General features: G+C 45.8%; 2 protein-coding genes and 1 pseudogene across 3 annotated transcripts in view; 1 reads left to right on the forward strand and 2 right to left on the reverse strand.

Moving 5' to 3' along the window:
• The first annotated feature begins 4671 nt into the window (after window positions 1-4671).
• LOC147629553 (uncharacterized) lies at window positions 4672-6580 on the forward strand (annotated as a pseudogene).
• Window positions 6581-7679: 1099 nt separating this feature from the next.
• LOC147629554 (uncharacterized) lies at window positions 7680-8644 on the reverse strand. The gene is made up of 3 exons (XM_086811913.1): window positions 8469-8644; window positions 8111-8386; window positions 7680-7977 (listed from the first exon to the last, which is right to left on the reverse strand). Exons 1-3 carry the CDS (start codon window positions 8642-8644, stop codon window positions 7680-7682), a joined length of 750 nt encoding a protein of 249 aa, XP_086668039.1.
• The window catches only part of LOC147629555 (uncharacterized), a 51192-nt gene continuing 34274 nt past the window's right edge, over window positions 8414-25331 (reverse strand). Inside the window, exons 1-2 of one of the 2 annotated variants that reach the window (XM_086811054.1) lie at window positions 8947-9506; window positions 8425-8813 (exon numbers count right to left, since the gene is read on the reverse strand). In XM_086811054.1, coding sequence (XP_086667180.1) covers window positions 8653-8813; window positions 8947-9352 — 567 coding nt within the window. In that variant the 5' untranslated portion in view covers window positions 9353-9506 and the 3' untranslated portion in view covers window positions 8425-8652. Of the gene's footprint in view, window positions 8814-8946; window positions 9507-25331 lie in introns of those variants that run through there. The other variant, XR_015267725.1, reaches the window with a different exon arrangement.

Raw genomic sequence — 25331 nt, forward strand, 5'->3', positions numbered from 1 at the left:
GCTTTGGTGACAGCCTAGATGAGCTGTGAGGCTGAGAGCAGCTGCTAGTGACAACTCTGGGGTGAGGGCACGCCTTGTTTGCAATCGATTTATGTAGGGACAGCTTGTGGGTGGACAATTTGTGCTGTGAGTTCATCGGTTGATGCCTGGACAGTTGTGGAATTGGTGGGAGTTGTATGCCTTGTTGCCATGATTGGTTGAGTAGAGATTTCTAAAGTTTGTAGTGTGGATTGCGCGTGGTTTTGCAAGGTTCAGTTGCAATTGTAATCGGCTTTCATAGATGCTCTGATTAATTAAAGAAATACCGAAAGTAGCGCTAGTGTTTGGGGCGAATCAATGTCTTTGTGTTGGTGCAGGAGCACTCTAGCTCCCCGCCTCTCTTTTTGTGTACTTGCTGAATTATTGGTTGTTGTATTTGCTAGTTTCACCACCCTTTATTCATCTGAAGGCTGGTTTCAAATTCCTTATAATTTCTTTTTGAAATTTGGAGCACGTATTCTTGAGCACGTTGGGCAGGTGTTACAGATATTGCGCAAGAATTCGCTGTACGTGAACGCCAAGAAAAGTGCCTATGGATAAGAGTAGATCCAGTACCTCAGTTATGTCATAAGCGCCAGGAGGCGTACACCCGGCAAGCCAAGAAGTCCCGACGCGACGTCAATTACAAAGAAGGGGATTGGGTCTCTACACGCGGATACTAAAGCAACGGTTGAAGCAACTGGGCAAGCGCTGCCCAAAGCTGTTTTTCCGCAGCTTTGGACCTTTTCCTATCATTCGGAAGATTAACGACGTCAGCGTCAAGCTACAACTTCCAGCAACTTGGACGATGCACAACACATTTCGTGTTTCATGGTTAAAGCCATACATCGGTCCCGACCTGTCAGAAGTCCAAGAAGAAGAGCAGCTCGAGGTTCTTGAGCAGGCTGAAGTGTTGGAGCTAGTGCAGATACTACTCCAAAAGTGGAAGCATGGGTCCGGTTGCAAGATACGTCAATTCTATACGAAGTTTAGAGATCGGGGCACACATGAGGCCGTCTGGTTGGACGAAGTATTTTTCTAGGAGTACCCTCAGCTACTACAGGATTACTTGGAAGCAATGCACCTACCGCCAAGCTAAGGAGGAGGGAATGTCAGATGCACCACTGCACCTGGTGCATGGTGAGAAGCTGGCTCACCATAGGTGTATTACTTTAGCACCCAGATAGGACTTTTTGTTATATGTCATGGCCTATTTGTGAGCCCCAGTCTGGGGACGAGTCAGGCACGAGCTGCATAGTACCTTCTAGCCTTAGGTTCAGTTAGTCAGTCAACGGTTACCCCTAGAGAACCCAGTTAGAGAACAAGCCTCACATAGGAAGAAGTCAGTGCACTAATGCTTGCAGGTTTTAATCTGCAGATGCAGCAAGAAGTCACCAGCACACCGGGGCGTTGCAGTGGAGACAATGGAAACGAGGAAAAAATAGATGCAAAGATGAGCAGCAGAGACGGGAGACGCATGAGATACATGCCAAATATATCTGAACAAGCGACAAAAATAATGAAATCAGCACTTGAAATGAAATCAAAGGTGGTACAGGAGATGGTCCTTTAGGCCAATAGACATGAGGTGTTCACTGTTGAGACCATTGGGGAGGGCCGCGAAGAGCATGTTTATGATATACATATAAAGGCCAATCCATCATGCACTTGTCCAGACTTCATGGGAAGGGTGAAAAGCAAGAAGCAAATTCTAGGTCAGCCTAGGTTAGTGTTAGGAGGGTAGGGTGAGAGGGTCAGTTCAGGGGCCAGAAAGGGGCCAGAAAGGACCCAAATGAGGGCCTAGTGGAGGGGCCAAGGCTAGCCAACCTTGGCCAAAATCTGGCCGACTAAAATTGGTTGGCCAATTTTGGCTGGCCGACCAATTTTGGCTGGCCGACCATGGCCAGATCTGGCCGGCTACCTGGGGCAGACTGCCCACTCCTCCTATATAACCCCCCGCTCTTAGCATCCAACTTCAAGGCAGCAGCAACAAGACAAGTGCAGCCCTCAGCCGCTCAGTTCCGAGCCGCTTCATCGCCCAGGGTAGCTCTTGCAGGGAAGATCCAGCGTGCAGCCACCTCTTCCTCTTCGGTGTGCACAGTTCGGGGACAGTTCCAGAAATGAAATTACCATGCAAGTGGATATGCTTTGTGAAGAGAAGTGACATTCCCTCCGTCTTTCAATCAGTTGTCCTCGACTGAAGTGCTTCTTCGTAAGCATCAAGAATGTCAGGAAACTCCTAAAACATTGACCTTTCCATCCATCTAACATCCATAGATGGAAATCTGTTGAACTTCAAGAGATTTCCATCCATCTAGCATCCGTAGACGGAAATCTCATTATCCTCCACTTCAGGGGGATCTTCTCAAACTGGGTCATGAGGAATATCCCCAACATAGGCTTTGATCAAATTGACATGAAATACATTGTGTATCTTCCTATGTGGTGCAAGATCTAGTCGAACTGAAGCTTGGTTAATAATCTTCAGTACCTTGAAAGGACCATAATATCTGAAAAAGAGCTTTAAGTAGATATTCTTTTGTCCCACTTTGTTTTTGAGCATGCCTTTTTCAAACTTTAGTAAAATCCATTGACCTTCCTTGATCTCAAAGGCCCTCCGTCTTTTATTTGCAGTTGCACTTTGTTTTTCTTGAGTCTTTTGGATGGTTGTGCGAACTTTGGCAAAGCGGAGGCATAATCCTCTACAAATTGATCAGTGGCAAAGATCTTATTCTTAGTTTGCATTAATGGAGTTGGTAAGGATGTACCATAGATGATTTGGAAAGGAGTTCCCCCCGTAGAAGAGTGTATGGTATTATTGTAAGCAAACTCAACTATGGGGAGATATTTTTTCCACATGGTCTGCTTATCTTGTACATAGATTTTGAGCAGATCAAGTAGAGTACTATTAGTAATTTCACTTTGGTCATCAGTTTGAGGATGAAATGCGAAAGAAAAACTTAGAATGGTTCTAAGATTTTCAAACAAGGCTTGCAAAAAATTACTAGTAAATTTAGTATCTCTATCAGAAACTATAGATTTAGGTATCCCATGATGTTTGAAGATGTACCTAATAAATAGGTGTGCAGCTTCTGGAGCTTTTAGTTGTTTCCGACATGGAATGAAATGAGCTTGTTTACTAAATCTATCTACTATAGTCCAAATCATGTCATGTCCTTGATTTGTGCTAGGAATTCCAGTAATGAAGTCCATGGTGATATGCTCCCATGGTCTTTCTGGAATAGGCACAGATTGTAGTAGTCCTTTGGGTTTTCTTCTACCATGCTTTGCCTCACTGCCGAAATTTCCTTCTCATAAATGTCATAATGAAGTTCAACATCTTTTAGCCTTCTACTTTCATAGGCTATTGCATGAGCATCTTGAACTAGAGCAGCTCCAATGCAATCGCCACTAGCATCCACTGCTACCAAGAAGGGTTTTCGTAAGTCAGGAATGATGAGAACGGGACTTGTGGTTAAGGCATGTTTGAGGTTTTGGAAAGTTTCCTTTTCTTTCGAAGCCCATCTAAACTTAACCTTCTTCTTGGTGAGATCATGTAGGGCAGCAGCTATCTTTGCAAAATGCCAAATGAATCTCCTATAATATGAGCATAGACCAAGAAATGATCTTACCTCATGAGGAGTCTTTAGCTCAGGCTATTCCAGAATTGCTTGTATCTTGGCTAGATCAAGGTTGATGCCGTACGTACGTACGGATCCGTACAGTACGGTACAACCGTACGGTACGGTACGGTACCGTACTGTACGGATCCGTACGGAAACATTTAAAAAAAAAATAAAGAATTGTGTGGCGTGGCGAGGCGCGTGTGGCGACCATGCGCTTGTGGATAAGCGACCAAAATTTGGGCATTTGTGTATACTTGCAAAATCGTGTGTACCTGCAAAACTCTGCAGAGCAAACTTCTTCGCTCTCTCTCACGCCCAGGCTTCATCATGCCGCGCAAGACTAACCCGAACTGGGTAATCCACACCAATGTCCTGAGGGTTGTTAACACCCCTTCTCAGCAAGGGTCAGGTACTCGGCTATGGGCATGCAAGTATTGCGGGGAGCAGTACACTAGCACCATAACTCGCGTCATCAAGCACATGACAGGTATCGGGTGCACCAATCAATGTGGTCCATGTGATAAAATACCACAAGCTGTGAGGGACCAATTGATTGCGGAGAATTGTCCTGCAATGGGTGGTGCAAGCAGTGTTAGAGGTGGTGAAAGTACGCAAGATGCTCTCCATGATGCTTTTATTGGAGATGTTACAGGTTCAGGTATAGTAGATGAGGGTGAAAGTCTTTCGGCTTCAGCCCAATCCACCACAGGCAGGAAGAGGGCACGTATTGCCGATGATGAGGACCTCCTGCCACAAGATGCGAGAGGTACAGGGGAGGCATCAAAGCAATCCACTCTGCGTTCTTGTATCTCATCACAAGCTTGGGTAAAGGAGTGGCAAAGGGTGGCAGAAATGAAGATTTGTCGTACTCTTATTGAGTGTAATATATCCTTCAATGTGTTAAGGACAGACCAATGGAAAAGAATGGTGAAAGCAATTGCGCAGGTAGGGCCTACTGAGACATGGACAGGTCTTGAGTATACGAAGATGCGTACATCCATGTTGGATGAGCAGAAGGCCTTGATGATTTTTGGCAGCAAGTTCATAGCCTTTCAGTTGCACTTAAGCCCGTGTATGTCCTTCTCCGACTTACAGACATGGAGGGCTCAACTTTGGGGCTGGTCTTTCATTTGTTTATGCAAATGAAAGACCATGTTGCTCAGTGCTCCATGATGACTGCTCAACGGTAAGCAATAGTTCTAATTTCTTCCTCTTTCTTTGATTTTTATGACTTCTCGATTCTCGATTCTCATGACATGTCAGGAGTCAGGACTGACATGTGTACACTTAGCACTATAACCTAAGACATGTATGTTCAATCTCTCATTTTCAGCCGAGGTGAGATCTTGGACATTGTAGACAAACGGTGGACATTCATGAGCCATCCCATCCATGCGATGGCTGCCATGCTCCATCCTCTCTACAGGTCGCCAGAGCTATGGAATAATACTGCTTTGAGCATGAAGCAGTCAGAGTATGTGGGAAGGATGTTCTCAGAGAAGGAGCAACTTCAGATCGATAGAGAGTTCACTACTTACATGAGTGGTATTGGTGCTTCATTTGCGAGACCTGTGTCATTGAGGAAGGAAGCCATGAAATTCCCTTTGACATGGTGGCACTCTTATGGAAGGGTTGGTCTTCCAAACCTTTCACGAGTTGCTCTTCGTGTTCTATCTCAGGTAACTTGTAATTAATCTCTAAAGTATAGTCTTCGGAAATGAAGATTGATGTTTTAGCATTAAAAGATTTACAAATTTGCTCGCATTGCACTCATTTTTGCACAGGATTGCTCAGCTGGAGCATGTGAGCGGAACTGGAGCTCATACTCTCTTATACACACTAAGATTCGGAATCGCCTTAGTACTTCTCAATTAGAGAGTTGGTGTATTGCAGAGCTAACATGAGGCTCGTGCGAAGCTACCATGCTTTGGGGTCACTGAAGCAGGTATAAATTGAAATTTGGACTCAAGAAGAACTTAGAAGTAGAAATTTTTTTCTAGTTCAATGAATATCCATTGTCCAATATGCAATTTGTGGCATGTTTAAACAGGTTGATCCAACACTACTCAAAATGGTAGATGAACCCAGCCCGGAGCTTGTGGATCGGCAGATTAGAGATGAGCAAGAGGAGATTTTGAGAGCTTTACATAGAGAGCTTGAGAGCGTGGATCGTTGTGTGACCCGCTCACGTGCACGATCTCTCAGCATTCCTCTACGCCAGGCAGCTCCAGATCCGGGCTCTGCGAGACGAGAGAGCATTCGCAGGGGAAAGCTTCCAGTTCGTCGCACCCAGCAGAGGCGTGCAAATGAGGCTGTCGAACTCATTCACTCAGATTCCCGAGGCACATGACGAGGATGCACTGGAGCTTGTTGCTGCTGAGCCAGAGTTCGATGAAGAGGGCAATGGTATCAATGATGGAGGCATGCTCTCTTTAGAAGACTCATCATCTTCATCTGATGATGAGATTTGAGACTCTTGCGTCTAGACTCTAGAGTCTAGACAACTGTAGTGTTTCATTGTTTTGCTTTTTGCACTTGTGGGCCAGGACATGTGCTGGCAGCTGTAGACATGATATTTGTACTCTCTTTTATCATCTATGACTTTCATGGTTCTTGCTTATATCACTATGACTGTTAACATGAGGTATTGTGTAATGGGCTTGGTAACTGATAATTGATTTAAACTTTAAGTAATGAGGTTCAGTCTTTATTTTAAGTATTTTGGTTGCTATGTCTACAAAATATTCAGGTTTCTAGGACTGTTTACAAATGGTACGTACTGTTTACGTACCTTAAAATTTGTTCCGTACAGAAGTACGTTCCGTACGTACTGATAGCGTGCCGTACACTACGTACCTTACCACCTTGGGCTAGATCCATTTGGATACCATCTTTGGAGATAATATGGCCTAGATATTGGATTTCTCCTAGGAAGAATTCACTCTTCTTGCTGTTCCGCGTCACAATGAAACGTTTCATGATTTGGCTGAAACGTTTTATTAGTGGATTTTAGGTAATTTTTTAGCAAACACGTGAAATTTTGCATAATTTCAGGTATATAGTACAAGCACAAAGCTCTAATTGCATGCAAGAAGTTGTATGGCACAAAACAATTATGAAAATTGATAAATCTTTCATGAAAGATAAGTATCAACTACTGGTTCTTGAACAATTGAAAAAGCATAAACTTAGAAAGAGACTAAAGACATTGATCAGACTAAAGTCTTAAGCTTCCAATGCCGGGCAGTGAGACATTAATGTTTCTCAATAATCTTAAGACATCAACTATTGAACTGATCATAAATTATAAAGTCTTAAGCTTCCAAGCTACATAAACGAAAGTCATTCAAGCACTCCTTGTGTCAGAGGTCGTGTCCTCAGACTCATCCTTGTCAAACAGCAATGTGACCTGTGATGGATGTGGTGTATCCTCGGATGTTGACTCCTCTATGTGCTCCAATTCTCCCCTCATATGTAGCCCTATCCTGCCTCTGCCTCTGTCTGTACCTCGTCCTCTGCGTACATATTACTTCATGGGCCGAGCTTGAGAAGTACTGGCCACCATATCCCATGTTCTCTCAACCTCCTGCGGCTTGTGAAGTTGTCTCTCTACGCTGACGGGTCTGAGAGCGCATCTGTCGGTGGTGAAGACTCATAAGCTTCTCATGAAGGATATCATACGCATCGTCCTCCTCATGTACAAGCTGCAGAAGGGACTCATCGCCAGGGTGGACCTCTATATCCTCAGGCCTCACCTGTTGTGGCTCCCAACTAAGAACACCATCACCGTCGGGGCCTCGTAGTTTCTCCAGAAGCCTGAGATTTTAGTTCACGCACGTGAGTTGGTTTAACCGCTCCACGGTGAGTTTGCAAGAACCAAATTGTTTGTAGAATGCAATGAGCAAGATACTCAATTTTTAGTTCTATGAAATTTAACTTTCAGCCATTCTTGTTATGTGCTCACCTATTTCTTTTTCTCGTGTGAATGTCTGCCATAATGGTCCACACACGCTCCGCACACGAAGATGAGCAATCTTAGGAGAGCACTCTACATGCAATACTCCGCAATGTAAGATTCAGCCCACCAAATTTGGTCCACCAAGACAACAGCTCTGATTGATTTGCAACATCTAATGCAATGCTGCGTGCAAAGTTCCCCTTGGAGGCCCTGAATGCCATGAGATCATCCTCAAGGAAGTTCTGCACATCTAGCTTCTCTTCATAAACTTCCTCCACATATGCGGTCCATCCATCTAGCAAAATCCAGTTCGACTCTTGCTCCACATTTCTCCATCTAGGATGGAGTATGTGAGCAACACAATTGATGGGTTGCCTGAACCATCCCCACCTAGTATCGAATATATCCAACAATTGATCCACCTTGCAAAGTGAAAAAATATTTCATAAATGAAACATGTATGATCCAAATCCTAGAAGCTCCCTAGAATTGCAATGTGTTTTAGCACCTGTCAGGCCTGGGAAGAGCGCATTGTTGCAGTGCTGCCTGCACACATGTCATGTATTCATACAGGAGTCCCATTGTGCAACCCTCTCTATCTGTGAGACGAAGGACAATGTAGATGGAGAATATTGTTGCTTGTCCAGAGTCAGCAACATTCCACCATTCATTATCAAGAATAGTCTCCTCAAATGTCTGTGATTGTGGCTTCACTTTGTCTGGCCAATCTATCCAATCTCTGCTCACTACCATGCGTTGGATGTCATGTCTAGACTTGCACAATCTGCAAAAAGGGATGTAGGGAACATGGTGATAATTGTGCATGATAACTATTCTTAGACATGATAATTGTGCAGTATACACACCTTGATAGAACCACATAAATGTATTCAAACCGTGTGAAGGAAGGCTTCTTCAACTCCCACCGGCAACGATATCTGAATATTGCCAGCACCCTAGGCCTACGGGTAATGAAGTTGATCACCTCCTGCGCTTTACTTACAACATCTGAGATCCAAGGAAGATTGCAAATGTCCTGCATCAATAAGTCTATGGACTGGCACAAGGTGTCCACATAATGGTGGGATAGTCGTCCATAACTCGCTCTCCCATATTCTTGCAGGCGGAATGATTATCTGTGATAACCTGCACCGCATTCTCTGGCCCTATCTCCTCTATTGCACGCTTGACATGTGAGTAGATATAAGCCCCTGAAAGTGTACATTGAAATTTAGAGGGACTAAAAAAAATATGTTTTTGCAACAAGCAATCGAAAAGATATTCCCTGAACAATCAATTTCAAGATTTGCCATGAAAGTTGCAAAAGGGAATGAGATATCTCACTTGTCATCACTGAAAGGCCGGGCAGTAAGACATCAATGTTTCTCAAAAAAATAGTGCCAACACAACATGTGACCAATATATTTGTGACATGTCGCTTGCGCATATCAGACCAACCATCCGACACAATGGCACAACCATATGTCCTCCAAGCATCTCGTAAGCCTCCAAGCTTCTGCCCAATCATTTCCACGTGTCCACAAAGTCGCGTAGTGCGAAGTGACTCTGAATTAGCGGGTGGGAGAGGAGAACCTGCTACTGCAGCCTTGGAAGTAGCTGCCACAAATCTCCTTGTAAGCACCAATTCTAGCCACATTGAAAGCAAGATTGTAGCTATAGAACAGCCTCTCCTCTGCAATCTCTGCTTCGAATTGTGGGCAAGGTCCCCAACTTTGCTGCAAAGTAGCATTGGCTCATGGCAAAGGCCGTGCCCTCTTGTGCTACCCCCTCCCAAGGAAGATGCATCACCAGGAGCAACACACGGTCCAGTATTTGATGTTGTGGGTGCAGGAGCAGGTGCATGTGCTGAAGAAGATCCCCCTGCATTAAGTCATGTAGGTGAAACAATAACCTCCTCGGTCTCTGAACAGTGAAATGTCTCGGCCAGTTTGTTGTGCCTTCAACTTCTCTCTAGCCACAGCTATATCTAGAGCCTCTGGCAAGATGGGTGGCTCCAATGAAGGAAGAAATCGAATATACCCCTCTCAAATACTCTCTGGAACATTGGCATAACCCTTGCTGCCTCTACCTCCATCTGATAGAAGATGGGCTCTCACGCGAGTGTCTCTTGCTCTGTGAAAAGAGATCCACAGTATTTGCAAACACTTTTCCTTGTGCTGGATCGAGGGTACCGTATGATCTCAACAGTATCCAACCAAGCATCTCTCAGTGAAGCTTTCCTTCCCATTGTGCACACTGCACAGTGCAACCTGTAGGAAAATCTCCATTTGCATGAGACAAACTTGGAGTCTGCAGAAGAAGGAAACAATATTCCTATGTCTTCGTGTATGTGGCTGCCTACAACGCGTGAACTGAAGCAGATTGGAGTGAAACATACAATGGAACATTGCAGCCTGCACGTGGGAGAATGTTGTGCGTCACACTTTCACCTGTACGCGTGTTCTCAAGGCTTGAAGGCTGTTCTCGGCAAGGTGTACTCGGCAGGGTCAAGGCTGTCCTTGGCAAGCGTGCACGCCTGAGGAAGCGTCAATTGGCGTGCGTGAGAAAGGGTGGCGCGAAAGTACGCGCGGCATTGTTTTTTAAGCATTTTTTAAAGGGTTGAAAGTTGGGCAAAAAAGGTGGCCATTTCACAGGTTTCAATGAAACGTTTCAACGTTTCGAACTGGCTGAAATGCGTTTCATTGTGACGAAGTTGCTGTTTATCAAAAGACAATTTTGTGATAGGACTTTGAATACAATTTTCAAATGCTCTATGTTCCTTGTCATTCTTACTGAAGATCCTCCCAGATGATCAAAAATGTCATCTATTCGGGGAATAGGAAAACGGTTTTTGATGGTCTGTTTATTCAAGGCCCTATAGTTTACACACATCCTGAAAGATCCATCTTTCTTGAGGACTAGTAAGATAGGAGAGCAGAAAGGGGAACTACTAGGTCATTCTAGGCCTTTCTCCAAAACTTCTTGAACTTGCTTGAAGATCTCATCTTGTTGGGTTTGACTGACTCGGTATGGAGGTCTATTGGGTGGAGAACATCCAAGAACTAAGTCAATCTTATGGTCTTTGTACCTTTTTGGTGGAAGCTAACTAGGTAACTCTTGTGAGAAACTATTTGCAATTTGTTTAAGAAAATTCAACCTTTCTTGACTAAGTGGATTTGTCAAAACCTCTTCTGGGTCCTCGTTTCAACAACATAAATAAGGAAAGAACATATCCCTTTTCTAATAACTATTGAGGATCGTAAATGGCTTACCATAGGAATAGTATTTCATGAAACTCCAACTGAAATGCTCACATCTCGATCCTTGTGTTGAATGGTCAAGATATTCTTTACACAATCAATTCGAGGGTTGACTTTCTTATGCCAAGGCATTCCGAGTATAACATTAGCACCTTGGATCGGGGCAATCATAAAAGATAGGTGATCAAGATACCCTTGAATATGAACATCCTGAGTTTGCCAACGAGAGGGTACACCTTTTCTTCATGACACTTGAAAGCACCAAGTGCCTCTTGTGCTTCACCTTTGTCTTTAGTAGCTATGCCCAAACTTTGTGCTAACTCATACGATATAAAGTATGTGTTGCACCTTCATCAAGTAAGAAAAGGGCTGAATGATCTTTTACCTGGCCCCAAGTTTTAAGCAAACTATGGGCTGATAAGCAAAACTTCAGAGAAATGCGTCTTCCAGCAAGATAATGGTGGCTGTAATTAGATCTGATAGTAGCAACAAATGCGGCTGGCGGGTAGCAATCGAATGCCCTATAGTCTCTACAGCCCATCCTTACAACCAGACTCGTGGTGACAACGTAGCAGGGATACACATTGCTGGTAGATTTGGTGAGGCAGTAGCTGCATCGCGTGCAATGTGCAGACAGTAGCAAGTACTATATCAATACAAGAGAAGACTCCCAGCAGTAGTAGCAGAACCGTAACATGCCTTTGAGAGTGGTAATCTGAAGAACGCAGCAACTCCCAAGGTCTGTACTGGAGATCAGGACTGAAAAATCCAAAATCGGTTGGAAATCAACGTTGCACAGTAGGATAGAACCCAAACAGCTTTTAACAAACCTTGAATATCCCGGTCTATTGATAAACAATCACAGTTGTAGATACTACGGATTCTGGAAATCCAAGCAATGATATAACAGTAGCAGCAATAGATAACTAGCCACGAGATACGAAGAAATGCGTCAGCATAACTGTATGATAGCCGCTCCAGAAACACCCGGCAAGGATGAACATTAGAGACTCCAACTGGTAAGCGAAGGAAAGTGGAGAGATGAGCAGCCTTGCTCTCATACCATATAGAAAAACATGGTGAGGGTGAGACAATCAAGAAACAATCATATGATGGAGACTGATGGACACAATGTACTGTATTGTAGATGATGAAAGATGCAAGTACAAGGTGCCATTTTATAGGCTGGGCAAGCCTCACACATGACATCGCAAGTGATGTCATACGCACAGAATCTAATCTACCTCTATCTACACCCACTTGCCCAGAAGCTACGAAAGGATAATTTTGGACAATGTTTGCCCACTTGCTTTAGTCTTTGCTTCATAATCTTAAAATATATCCAGTCCCCTTCTTTAAAGTTGACATCTCTTCTTGATTTATTGGCTTGCCAGGTGTATGCTTCCTGTGCTTTGGCAAGGCGCTCTTTGAGAGACTCAATTATCTCTGAAAATGTTTCTGTGGTCTTGTTGGCCTCAAAGGAAGGCGATACCATTCTTGTCAGAAGTGACGAGAAACGATGGCCAAATGTTGCCTTGTTTGGAGTTCGACCAATGCTAAATGAATGAGTGTCGTTGAGGATGGCTTGAACCAAAGGAAGATAATGCTCCCATTTTGACTGCCTGTCTCATGGCAATACGATTTGAGAACATCAAATGCGAGCTAATTGTATATTTCTGTCTGGCCATCTGTTTGCGGATGGAATGCACTAGATAGATGCAACTTGGTCCCAAAATTATCGAACAATGCTCTCCAAAAATTTGAAGTAAACTTCGGATCCCTGTCTGATGTTATTGTCCTTGGCAGACCTCCGATGGGGTACTAATGGCGGATGAACAGGCGAGCGATGTCTTTAGCTATGGCCATTTGCTTGCATGGGATCAGCATGCAGAATTTACTGAATCAGGCCACAATGGTAATGCACTGTGTGTTTTGAGATCCAAATGCAGTGAGAAGAGGTCCAACAAAGTCCATACTGATATCCTGAAAAGGACCATTTGGAATTGGCAAAGGTTGAAGTAACTCTACCTGTTTTGTATGAGATACCTTCACTTTCTGGCATATTTGACATGCTTGGACATATTGATAGACATCCCGTCTCATCTTTGGCCGATAGAATGATCGCTCAAGTTTCTCTAGTGTACTGTTGATACCCTGATGCTCTCCAATGAGAGAATCATGAGCATCATGGAGAAGTGCCTGTCGCTTTTCCCTGAGAATGCACAGTCGGTTCTTGTAAAATAACCAGCCATCATGAATGGTGTAGTGACCCGGTTTTGATTGTAGGGGGAATCTAAATTGAATCCCGAATTCCAAAGAATCCTCGTATTGTGTCTTCATACCATCGAGATCTTTTCCTTGTATTTCACAAGCACAGTGGACTCTTACAAATTTTGAATTCTACTGAGAGTATCGACAACGGGATTATTTGAGCCACAGATGTATTCAATCATATGTTGCATGTGCGGAAGCCTTGCTGTACTGATCCACAGCGCTAAGCATACTTAAGAACATTGATGCTAATTACTTATGATTAAGACACAGAGGAGAGAGAAGAAGAGAAAGATTAGTGTTCAGGTTTTCTTGTATTACTACAAAAAGGTAACTTAGTGCTTGTACATGATGTAGGCCTGTGGTCAGCCCCAATGGGGTTGACCTGGGCCCTTCTACTTATGATCTACTACTGACATGGATGATAGATGACTGAACTTCTGAAATATGACTTATCTTATGCTGAAAATGACTACATGCTTATATATATTGCTATGATGCCAGTCGGCTAGCTGAATATATTGTTGGCTTGGTGCTTGGACAAAACCTGGATTAAATTCTGATTTTCTGCCCACACATGCTGCCCTTCTTGTAGCCCATGGCCGACTACTAGAGGGAGCTTTGGCTGCCAGCCGACAGCACCCTGTGCACTCCCATGAGATGATGCATATGCTGTTGATGCTGCTGAAGGTGACTTTGATGATGATGTTGACTATGCTACTGATGTGCTGCCTATGCTGATGGTGCTATAGACCAAGGTGATGGCCCTGATGCTGATGATGAAGATGACGGTGATGATGATGACTTTGAGCTGACACTATATGCATGTCCTAATTGTTGCCCTAATCAGGGATTAAGCCAGTTCATGCCGAAGATTAGGCATGGCACGGGCGTGCACGTGACATACTTCCAAACTGTTGGAAGATTTGACTCCATCTGGCCTGTCTATCACTCCATTGGGCACTAGGCATGGTCTTTAACCATTTCAGTGCCTGGTGATCTGTCTTAATGGTAAACTCTCTTGTAAAGGAAGTGTTTCCAATGTTTAAGTGCTGTCATCACCCCCAATAACTCCTTGTTATACACAGAATAATTCTTTTTTGCATTATTTAATTTGCGGCTGTAATAAGCCATTGGGCGCCCTTTCTACTGGAGGACAGCTCCTATGGCTAAATTGTTGGCGTCGATGATTACCTCAAAAGGATCATCCCATGAAGCCAATTTGAGAACAAGAGATTGAGGGGCCACTTTTTTCATTGCATGAAATGCCTCGAGTGCTTTGCCCATGACTGCCACTTCTTCACGCCCTTGAGTAGATCGGTGAGAGGAGCTGCAAGGTCGGAAAATTTGTTGATATGGGTACTATATGCTTGGCAGAGACCCACAAAAGAGTGGATCTCTTGTGCACTCTTAGGCACATCCCATTTGAGAATTGCCCGTACCTTTTCAGTGTCTAGGCTAATCCTGTCAGAATTGATGACATATCCTAGATAATGGATTTCTTTTGCTCCAAATTCGCTCTTTTTTGCATCATGTAGAGCACATTGTGTCGTCGCAAAAGTTGTAAGACCTTCTCGACATCCTGCACATGCTGCTTTGCAGTGGCAGAAAAAATGAGTATATTATCTAAAACGATGAACACGCATTTTCCTATGAGCCCCACAAATACTGGAGACATCATCTTGTTAAACGTTGCAGGTGCATTGGTGAGACCAAATGGGATCACCACAAACTCGTAATGGCCACGTTTCGTCCTGAAGGCTATTTTTTGGAATGTGAGTTGTAAAGATCCGAACCTGATGATAGCCACTTTTGAGATCTATCTTTGAAAAGAACTTTGCACCGTTGAGTCGCTGAAGGATATACTCAATCCTGGGCATTGGGAACCTATTCTTCACTGTGAGCTTATTAAGAGCCCTGTAGTCCATGCATAATCGTGCGGACTTGTCTTTCTTCTGCACAAACCAGATAGGTGCAGCAAAGGGCGAGGATGACGGCCGGATAAATCTAGCACGGAGTAGCTGGGAAAGTTGATGCTCTAGTTCGCTCTCCAGTGCCTTAGAAAGGCGATAGGGGAACTTACTGGGTGGTTCTGTCCCGGGGACCAACTCAATGCGATGATCCTTAGGACGACTGGCTGGGAGCTGTAGTGGAAGATTATCCTTTAGCATGATGTCCTGAAACTGTGCTAGGAGACCATCCAACTTTAGTGTTAATGGGATTGCTGATTGAACAACGGATTGTTGGCTACCTACATAAATCAATGCACACTTGGCTCCCTTTCTGATAGCTCGTTGGATCCCTGGATGTGTGAAATTAGGAGAATACCTGGAATGTTCCTACCCTCGCAAATTAGGACTGGCTCAGGAACACCATCAACAATCGTGAAAGTATCTTGCCTCCAATTAGGGGTGTGTGCTTACTCCCTAAACCATTGAATGCCGAGAATCATATGGCACCCCAAAAGAGGTGAGACAATGAAGTCTCGTTGAAATGTGGTCTTTTGAACCATGAATGAGAATTGTTGAGCCTTATGAGAGATGTGTGTGCGAAGACCGGATGTGAACCCGTCTATGTCCAGAATGTGGGATACAAGAGTATAACTCATCTTTTTAGCCAACTAAGGAGAAATGGCATCCTCAGAGCTATCCATGTCAAAGAGAACAATGAACTGTTGTTCCTTTGATGTGCCATAAGCACAAATGAGGGCTTTCTTTTGCTCCTCAACCTCGCCCTCTTACTTATTGTCAAATTCCACTGTAGGTACGGCATTTAAGGCGGGCAGGAGTTGGATTGCATTGGTGGCCAATATGTTAGGTGTAGCTATAGCTGTTGCGGTGGCTACTGTGGAGGTAGAGGCTTTGGTTGCTTGCGGAGTCTGCCACTTGGTACAATCTTTCTTACCATGCCCCACAGTGTGATAGAAGAAACATCTGTTCTCCCCCAGATATCCACCAATGATGTCCTCCTTGACCTTTTCCTCAGGTGTTTTCTTAGGCACAAATGTTCTATTCTTCTTGTCTCTTGAAGTGCTCTGGGATTCTTTCTTATTATCTTTGCTATTTTGAGCCCCCTTTCCCTCCTGAGATAATGAGTGTTGATTGTGAATAATTGTTGTTGGGGTTTGGAGCTAGTCTGGGGCTGCTTGGGCTTACCTCCGTTTAGCATCATTTCTTGATTTTGAGCAAGAGTAAGAGCTCTGTCATAAGATTGTGGCTCAAAATTATGTACAGTAAACCTAATGTTTGTATTTAGACCTCTAATGAATTGTTTCAATTTATCCTCCTAGGATATACCTCTAACTGTTGTGTTGACGTGAATACTTTATTAGAGTAAGCTAGCTGTTAGCAGTCATCTCCTGTCTGTATAGTATACCAGGGCCTCTGTTGTGGGTATGCCCGCCCATTTTATGTGTTCCCCCATTTTTCCTCACTTTCCATAGTATTTTCCCATTTTTGCTGGGTGTGGGAGGACTGTTTTCTGGCTGTCAGCTGTATCAATTGTTGGCCGACTGATTCTGTGCTACTCGACCTATTCTACAGTGCTGGCCAACTGAGCTTATGCTGGCCGACTGTGTCTTTTGCTGGTTGTGAGCATCTATTGTTGCTGTCGGTTGTTTATGGGCTGGCCGACCGGCAGCCTGGGGCCATATATATTGTTGGCCCTCACCCTTCCATTGTATCATTTCCAGGATTTTCCAGTATATATAGCGAGTTTATACAGCTTCTCTCTCCCTCTCTCGTTTGCGTTTTGCTCTCTACAGCAGTTGTCTTCATTTCCGCTGTGCATTCTGACATGATATCTCTGCCCCAGGTGGCTTGAAGCTTGGAGACAGTGGGACCTCGAGGGTTTGCTGATTTGTGGTGCTGATTGGAGATTGCTTGGGCTGTTCGGGAGTTGGAGATTGGGTAGAAGGCGGCCATCATCGTTGGACAGCCACCTTGCATACTATTTGCAACCTCTTCTTCATTTTTTTTCCACCCACCCCACAAAGACCAACAACTGTCAAGGATGCAATGATCTTGGCTGAAGTATATGAAGAAAAGTGTACGCAAATACATGGGTGAACCGTCGGCCAGATTATGGGTCAAATGCTTTCACAAAGTCATCTCCTACCACTCCAAATGTACCCAAATTTCCTACCGTCCATGGTGGTGGTGGAAAACCATACAATTCGGATGCTTCCAAGGGCGGAAATACTTCTTAAAAGCCTTCACAAGCGGGTGCAAAGCTAACTAATGATGGGGTCACCAAGACCAAATTTGTGAAGGAACGCATTAATGAGATGAGGGACAAAAACCTATGCTACAAATGTAGTGGGAAGCATAGCAAGGATCATTGGAAGGAGTGCAAAGCCCGCAATGTCAAGATTAATATAGTTTACTTGGAGGTGGTAGATGACACTAATGACAAAAAAGTGGAGCCATTTGAAGAGCCATGTGAGTTTGTGGATGCCGACTATTCTTTAGATCCGGATGGGGAGTTTCCTTTTGATCCCGGTGGCTCTTTTGGTAATCTTTATGATTATGATGATGGCTTACCTCATACTTTGGATGCTACAAATGCATATGAACACAATACTTATCTTTGTTCCATATCCAATGAATCTTATGCCAGTTTCAAAGGGGCACATATATTGAGATTCAAGGCTAAGGTCAAGGGAAGAGATGCATTTTTGTTGGTGGACAGCGGTAGCACACAGTTTGAAATCTGAAATTAAACCCGGATGCATTGGCAATGAAAAGAAAAGTTGAAGTAGCAAACGGGGATAGCATGGATTGCACAATGATTTGCAGAAATGTGGAATTGATGCTCTCAAAAGAGTACACTAGCAAAGCTGAATTGTTGGCGCTCGATATGGGACTCATTGATATGGTTTTGGGGCGTGATTGGCTATCAACTCTTGGAACCTTTTCCATGAATTTGTGTAACATGCGGAAGCTCTGAGAGTCTTCTTTCAGCCCTAAACACCACTTAGAACATGTTGATGCAAAAACGCAGACAGAAGGGAGAGTAGAGAGAGAGAAAGAAAGAAAGATTTTATTAACGTCTTCCAAAAGACCGAACTCGGCCTATGAGACAAATCGGAGTACATGTATGGGGTATCCTCTGTCATCCCAACAAAATGAAAAAGTACTGAATAAAAAAGCTGAATCTGGGTGTGCAGGGGATGGAGCTCTATTACTAGGAGAATGCAAAGCTATATGCATGGAGTATACAATCATGATATGCAACCTAGCTAGCTCCATCCTGTACCATACTGGGGGTATAAAATGGTATATATCAGTGAAGGGGGTGTCCACAGCTCCCTGAAGAACATGCCTGGGTGTGCTCTGAAGCGAGCCAGTCGCTCCGCACCCTCTCTGTGAAACTGAGCTCTGATCTCTGTCATCTCTCTCTGGTATAGGCGTGGTGTCCGAAAGCCAGGTGTCCTCTGTCTCCTGCGGGCTCTAAGTGTCTCTGCTCTCTGGAGAGTAATTCCCTGCCGTGTAGGGGCTGGGAGGGGTATGGATCTCTGAAAAAATGTAGTAATCTGTGTCTGTCGCCCCCCCTCTGGAGCTGTCTGAGCCTGTAATAATGTCTCTCTGTGGCGCTGTATGTCTAGAATGTATCTCCCCAGTATGCGCTGGTCTGCTGCCTCAAAGATCTGGCGTAGGGAATGTGGCTCTCTGAATAAAATGGGATATCTCTCTCTGATGGCTGTATATGCTCTGCATCTGCATACATAATGCTCCTCACTCTCCACCTCCTCTCTGCACAATCTGCATACCCTCTCCTCTCGGGGGATCCGTGCTGCTCTGCCAGTCTCAATCTCCAATCGGTGTGATGAAACTCTGAGCTGACCAATAGCCACTCGGGAGCCGTGTGGTAAAAAGCCCTCCATGTATCTAGGCCTCTCTATAAATCCATCATCAGTGATACTCATGAAGTGATCTCTGTAGTATAGCATCTTCGGTGGAAGAGGCTGTGTAGGCGAAATCCATGTCTCTCGTGTATAGAGCTGCCATAGATCCTGTCTCAATACTCTGTTCCTCTCACTATGAGAGAGACGGATATGTGGTGCATCCCTGTCATACTGGAATGGTGGTAGATGATCCATGTCTAGGCCATGCTGTGAGAACCAATGTGTGACCTGTGCATACCATGATCCTCTGTCTCCTGCCTCAGCCAACTGTCTAGATGCCTGAAAAGCTCTGTATGATAATCTGTCCTGTGGCATCTCTCTGAATCTGTCTAGCAGGCATATAGTCTGAAATATGGCCTCTACCATCATAGGAGGCGCAGCAAACTCTGCTCGGATAATGTCATGAGGTACTGACGGTTTGCTGCGTATCATGCGTGCCATCATGAGGGCCTGTGGTCTCTCTATCTGTGTCCACCAATGGGTAGCAAGGCCTGGCGCCCATACTGCTGCTCCATACATCAATGCCGGTGTGACTAATGTGTCAAATAGCCACCCCTTCGTCCGGGGCTCCTGAAAATGCGCCTGGTGGCACTGTCTCTCTAGCATAGCCAATGCTGCATATCCCCGTGTCAATCTAGCTCTGGCTGCTGAACCCATGGTAAAGCGTGTGGCTGCTGCAGAGAAGGTAACCCCTAGGTACACGTATGATGTCACCACCTCCACCTGGCATCCTGCGAGAGTGAATGTCAGATGACTCCTGCCCTGTCTCGATGTATGAAAGACCATAACCTTGGTTTTCCCAAGGTTCACAGTAAGACCCCTTTGTGTGCAGAAATCATGGAGTGCATGTAGATGCTGCTGTAGACCCCCTGGGGACTCAGACACTAATACAATATCATCAGCATAGAGCATAATATGTACTGAGGTACCTGCTAAATCAACTCCATCTCCGCCTCCCTGTGTAATGAAGTCAGCCACCTCATCAATGTATAACCCAAATAGCGTGGGGGAAAGTGGGCATCCTTGCTTCACACCAATGGTGCTAGCAATAGTCTCGGACATACCTCCTGGACATCTGACTCGCCCAAAAACCTGCTCATATAATGCATAGATGCCCCATGTCATATCTGCTGGTATGCCAAGAGACTGCAGGCGCTGAAAGAGCCTCTCTCGTGGTACTGTGTCAAATGCCTTGCGGAAATCCACAAAGCAGCAATAGAGCTTTCTCTTCCTCACTCTGGCCTGATCAATCATACATCTCAAAGTGAATACATGGTCAGTGGTAGAGAAAGCTCTCCTGAAGCCTGCCTGCCCTGAAGAGCGTAAACCTGCTCGCTCAGCATATAAGCTAAGCTCCTGCTCCAGCACTGCACCATAGAGTTTGGCCAGCACGTGGCCAACCATAACCGTCCTGTAGTTGCTCGGATCGAGCATATCCCCTGTTTTGTGAATCGGCACAATGGTGTGCATCGTCCACTCCGCAGGCAAACCCTCTGCTAGTGCCCTGTTAAACAGGTGTGCAAGAAAAGGAGCTAAAGAATCTACTGCATATATGAGATGCTCACCCTGCAGGCCCATATGGTCGGCGGCCCGTCCATGCTGTAGGCGGCGGATAGCTTCCTGTACCATCGAGTGGGTAAAGAAGCTAGCTGTGGTAGGTCGAGGCTCCTGTGGCTGAGGTATAGGTGGCTGCTGTGGGGCATGGTATAGACCCTCTGCATATGTGTGCCATGTCTGTGGGTCTGCAATAGGTGTCGGGGTCCGGGGCTCTCTGAAGTGCCGCCATGAGACAGGGCTATCTCTACTCATGAAGAAATGAAAGATCTCTAGCTCCTGCATCTCTGCGAAGGCCCGCCTTTTGCGGCGAGTAAGTCTCCTCATCTCTCTCCTCGACTCCTGCTCTGTGATGGCTCCCAAGGCTCTCTGTATGCGGAGTCGTGAGTATAGGGCTCTGCACTCGTCATCATACCATCTGTTCTGGGGCATAGTCCCAGGTCTTGCAGACTCTCCTGAGTGTACACGATGTGGGAAGCTCTGTAATGCAGCCGTGTGTAGGAGTGATGCGAGCTGGGCTGTAATGGTATCCATAGATGCCAGGGGATCCATGAGTAGGAGCCCATCCTCTACTCTGCCAGTGTATATGTCTGCCATGTCATGTGTGAAGTAGATGGTAGTGTGTGGCGTCGGTATGTGGGGGGCTGGTGATACTGGTGATCCGGCTAGTGAAAATGCCAAGTATGTATGATCTGCCCCAATAGGACGAGGTGGAATGGAGAATGAGGTGACAAGCTGTGATGCCTCCAAAGACCCCATAATGTAGTCTACCACCGTGCCTCCGGTCCGTGTATGACCCCCATGTGGGAAGCATGTCAGTCCTCCTGATCCCGGCCACTGTAGCATCCCGTTATAAATAACGAGACGATGCCTGGCTCCCAACTCTAGTAAGTGGTCTCCATAATATCCTCTGTCTGGTCCAGTGTCCTCTGATGCCCGACTAGCCCCTATCTCCTCTGGATCCACAGGGTGGAGGATCTCCATGTCATCATAGTCATACACCTCACACTGTCTGCTGTGTGTGTGGGCATTGAAGTCGCCCGTAAGAAATACTTCCCCTAGTGTAGAATAATGCATAATCTCCTCTGACAGACAAGTGTATGGCGAGGCTCCTATCTCCTCCTCCTGTGGCATGTCCTCTGTAATGACATAGGAGGATCCTGATGGAGAAAAGTAACATAGAGCTATGTATATAACCCTGTCCTGTGAGAGCTGTAAGCTGATCCACATGTATCTGGCCTCTGGATCCTGTGCTACCACTCTCAGTCTCCCCTGTAGCTCTCGTCTGAATAGGACTGCTACTCCCCCCGACCCTCTCGAGGTACCCTGGCGTGTGGTCCTCCTGTATGCTGACTCCCACTGGAATCCCTCTACTCGAGGTAGCCCTCTCTCTGGGCTCTGATGTGTCTCTGTCAGAAGTATGATGTCTCTCCCCACCATAACATGCTCCAGTCGTCCAGGCTGCACCCATAGTGAACCATTACAGTTCCATACTGCTATGTGTATCTCTGTCAGTGGCCTGGTCTGTGTCCCATAGGCCCCAAACCGCTAATCCATGGGCCGGCCATCAATGATGACCCGACCATCTCGATAGAAGGCCTTCTTGCCTTCTCTCCTCGCGTGTAAGACTCGTGGCATGCAAGTTCTCCTATGCTCAAGCTGCATCCTCGTGAGATCATCATCCAAGAAAATAGGAGCTCCCTCTAAACCCCGTAGTATAACCCTCTTCCTCATGAAGGTGACCCTCTCCGTCTCTCCTGCAAACTGTAGGATGAGGGCTCGCTTGCGTGTTAAGTCTTTCCCAGCTCTCCATGCTTTGGTGAAGGGGAGAGGGTGCTCTTCCTTGTAGCCGAGCTTCATGCATAGAAGCTGTGCATCTTTCTCGGGAGTGGAGTCGGGTGTCTCGGCTATACCTGTGACTCGAATGTTGAGGCGGCGGGCATGCCTCATCTTCTCCTCCTCAATGGTGGTGTGAATGATTTGGTTTTCTTCCCTTTGAGTTTCCTCTCTCACTTCTTTACGAATGTTCTTCTTCACCACCTCGACCCATCCTGATTGCTTGGCTTCGAGCTTTCCTTCCATGTCCTTTGTGATCTCCTTGGAGATCTCTTCTTTGATGGCCGTGAGAGTGTTGTCATTGATCTCCCCTTCTTCCTTCTCAGCATTCTTGATGGCTACCATTTCCATTTTCAATGCACTCACCTCCTCTTTGAGTGCCGTGTTCTCTTGTTCGAGGTTCGTGACCCGTGCTTCGAGAGCTATGATGTGCTTGTGTAGTTTGTTTTCTACCTCATTGAGGTTGGAATCGGATGTCTTCTTGTTCTCCTTGATTAATGCCTTCATTGCCATCTCGAGGGCCTCGAGTTTCTCTTGGAGACTCGGGGCCATTCCTCCAAATCACTCTACAGTCCTTCCCACAGGCAGGGAGGAAGGAGAGAGAGAGAGAGAGTTATGTTTCTGCCTTGGGGGCCTGAGCAAGGGTGGGTGGGGAAAGGGGGGGCCAATGTAGCGAAGGGCGAAATGGGCAGCGAGCGGCGAACTGCCGGGCAGAGAGGCGAAGTGGCGAAAGGCGAAATGGGCAGCGAGCAGCGAGCGGCGAACTGTGGCAGAGAGGCAATGTAGCGAAGGGCGAAATGGGCAGCGAGCGGCGAACTGCCGGGCAGAGAGGCGAAGTGGCGAAAGGGGGGGCCAATGTAGCGAAGGGCGAAATGGGCAGCGAGCGACGAACTGCCGGGCAGAGAGGCGAAGTGGCGAAAGGCGAAATGGGCAGCGAGCAGCGAGCGGCGAACTGTGGCAGAGAGGCAATGTAGCGAAGGGCGAAATGGGCAGCGAGCGGCGAACTGCCGGGCAGAGAGGCGAAGTGGCGAAAGGCGAAATGGGCAGCGAGCAGCGAGCGGCGAACTGTGGCAGAGAGGCAATGTAGCGAAGGGCGAAATGGGTAGCGAGCGGCGAACTGCCGGGCAGAGAGGCGAAGTGGCGAAAGGGGGGGCCAATGTAGCGAAGGGCGAAATGGGCAGCGAGCGGCGAACTGCCGGGCAGAGAGGCGAAGTGGCGAAAGGCGAAATGGGCAGCGAGCAGCGAGCGGCGAACTGTGGCAGAGAGGCAATGTAGCGAAGGGCGAAATGGGCAGCGAGCGGCGAACTGCCGGGCAGAGAGGCGAAGTGGCGAAAGGCGAAATGGGCAGCGAGCAGCGAGCGGCGAACTGTGGCAGAGAGACAATGTAGCGAAGGGCGAAATGGGCAGCGAGCGGCGAACTGCCGGGCAGAGAGGCGAAGTGGCGAAAGGCGAAATGGGCAGCGAGAGAGAGTTGGAAATTCAGTATATTCATATGGTTCAAAAAGGTACCCTACATCTACAGCCATAGGTTGCCTTCGGAATCCGCCATCCTTCGCTTTTATAACCATGCGATTCGCTTTTCTCCAAAAAAACTAAAAGCAAATAGTAAAACGCATGCTTCTTAAAATATTAATATTTTAAGTCATCAAAGGTTATAAAACCTTATAAACTCAAAATCCCTTTTTGTCTGGGCTGGCCACATATGGGTTTCCTTTTCATATCCAAGCTAATGCCGTTCACACTGTCCATCCCGTGCCCGTGCCCACGTGCTTGTTGTCCAGAGAAAAACACAGGGTCGTAACACATGCAGCCGACAGCATCCTTCCAAGTCCTTCTCCTAGTCCAATACTGCGACATCTGCACTCTGTGCTCCAAATCCTGGTTCTCGTCATCTTTTTCTGGTTGCCCCTTTTGGACTAGTTTTTGGACATGTCCATGGGCAAACTTGCACATTACAATTTGAAGCAAGGCTTTTTGAGGTTTATGCATGGGAAGGAGACCATTACATTGCATGATTTTGGCACCTCAAAGTTAACCTTGATCAATAGCACACAACTCAAGAGGGAATTGAAGAAGAGTGACTATATGTATGTTTTACAGCTTTGTAAGGATGAAGACAATGAAAAAGAGAGCAAAGTTACACATGAGGACATGAAGAAGTTACTTAAAGAGTATGAAGATGTGTTTCATATGCCCAAGTGCTTGCCACCAATGAGAGAGGTTGATCATGCAATTGAGTTGGAGTCAAATGCAAGGCCAGTCAACAAACCTCTATATAGGTTGTCAAAAGTCTAAAAGGATGAAGTGGCAAAGCAAGTTAAAGAGCTCATTGATATTGGTCGGGTGGAACCAAGTCAATCGCCATTTGCATTGCCCGTTTTATTGGTGAAGAAGAAGGATGGGACTTTTAGAATGTGCATTGAATATCGGGATGTTAACAAAATTACCATCAAGAATAGGTACCCAATTCCAAGAATTGATGATCTTTTGGATGAATTGAAGGAGGATGCCAAGTTCTTCACCAAGATTGACTTACGGTCCGGTCACCACCAAATAAGAATGAAAAGTGGGGATGAGCAGAGGACGGCATTTCGTACCGAAAGAGGTCTCTATCATTTCATAGTGATGCCGTTTGGTTTATGTAATGCGCCGGCCACTTTTCAAGCATTGATGAACAAAGTGTTACAACCATTCCTCTTCAAGTTTGTGTTGGTGTTTTTCAAAGATATCTTGGTGTATAGCAAGAGTGAAGAGGAGCACTTGGTTCATGTGAAGGAGGTATTTGGAAAGGCCTATGGAGGGAAGTCAAAGAATATGTTGCTAAGTGTATGCCTTGTCAATTCAACAAGGATCCCACACACAAGTTCGGTGGTTTGCTTCAGCCTTTACCCATTCCGTAGGGT

The sequence above is a fragment of the Cibotium barometz genome, chromosome 17 (assembly GCF_041138505.1).
Source record: "Cibotium barometz isolate CiBa-2024 chromosome 17, ASM4113850v1, whole genome shotgun sequence".
Taxonomy (NCBI): Eukaryota; Viridiplantae; Streptophyta; class Polypodiopsida; order Cyatheales; family Cibotiaceae; genus Cibotium; species Cibotium barometz.

Bases quoted from the DNA above. Each gene is read 5' to 3' on its own strand.
- LOC147629554 (XM_086811913.1), bottom strand. From the start codon at position 8,644: ATGCAGGACATTTGCAATCTTCCTTGGATCTCAGATGTTGTAAGTAAA. The intron at 8,387-8,468 runs GTGTGTATACTG...CCCTTTTTGCAG, and splicing joins ATTTATGTGGTTCTATCAAG to ATTGTGCAAGTCTAGACATG. The intron at 7,978-8,110 runs GTGCTAAAACAC...GGGATGGTTCAG, and splicing joins GCTCTTCCCAGGCCTGACAG to GCAACCCATCAATTGTGTTG.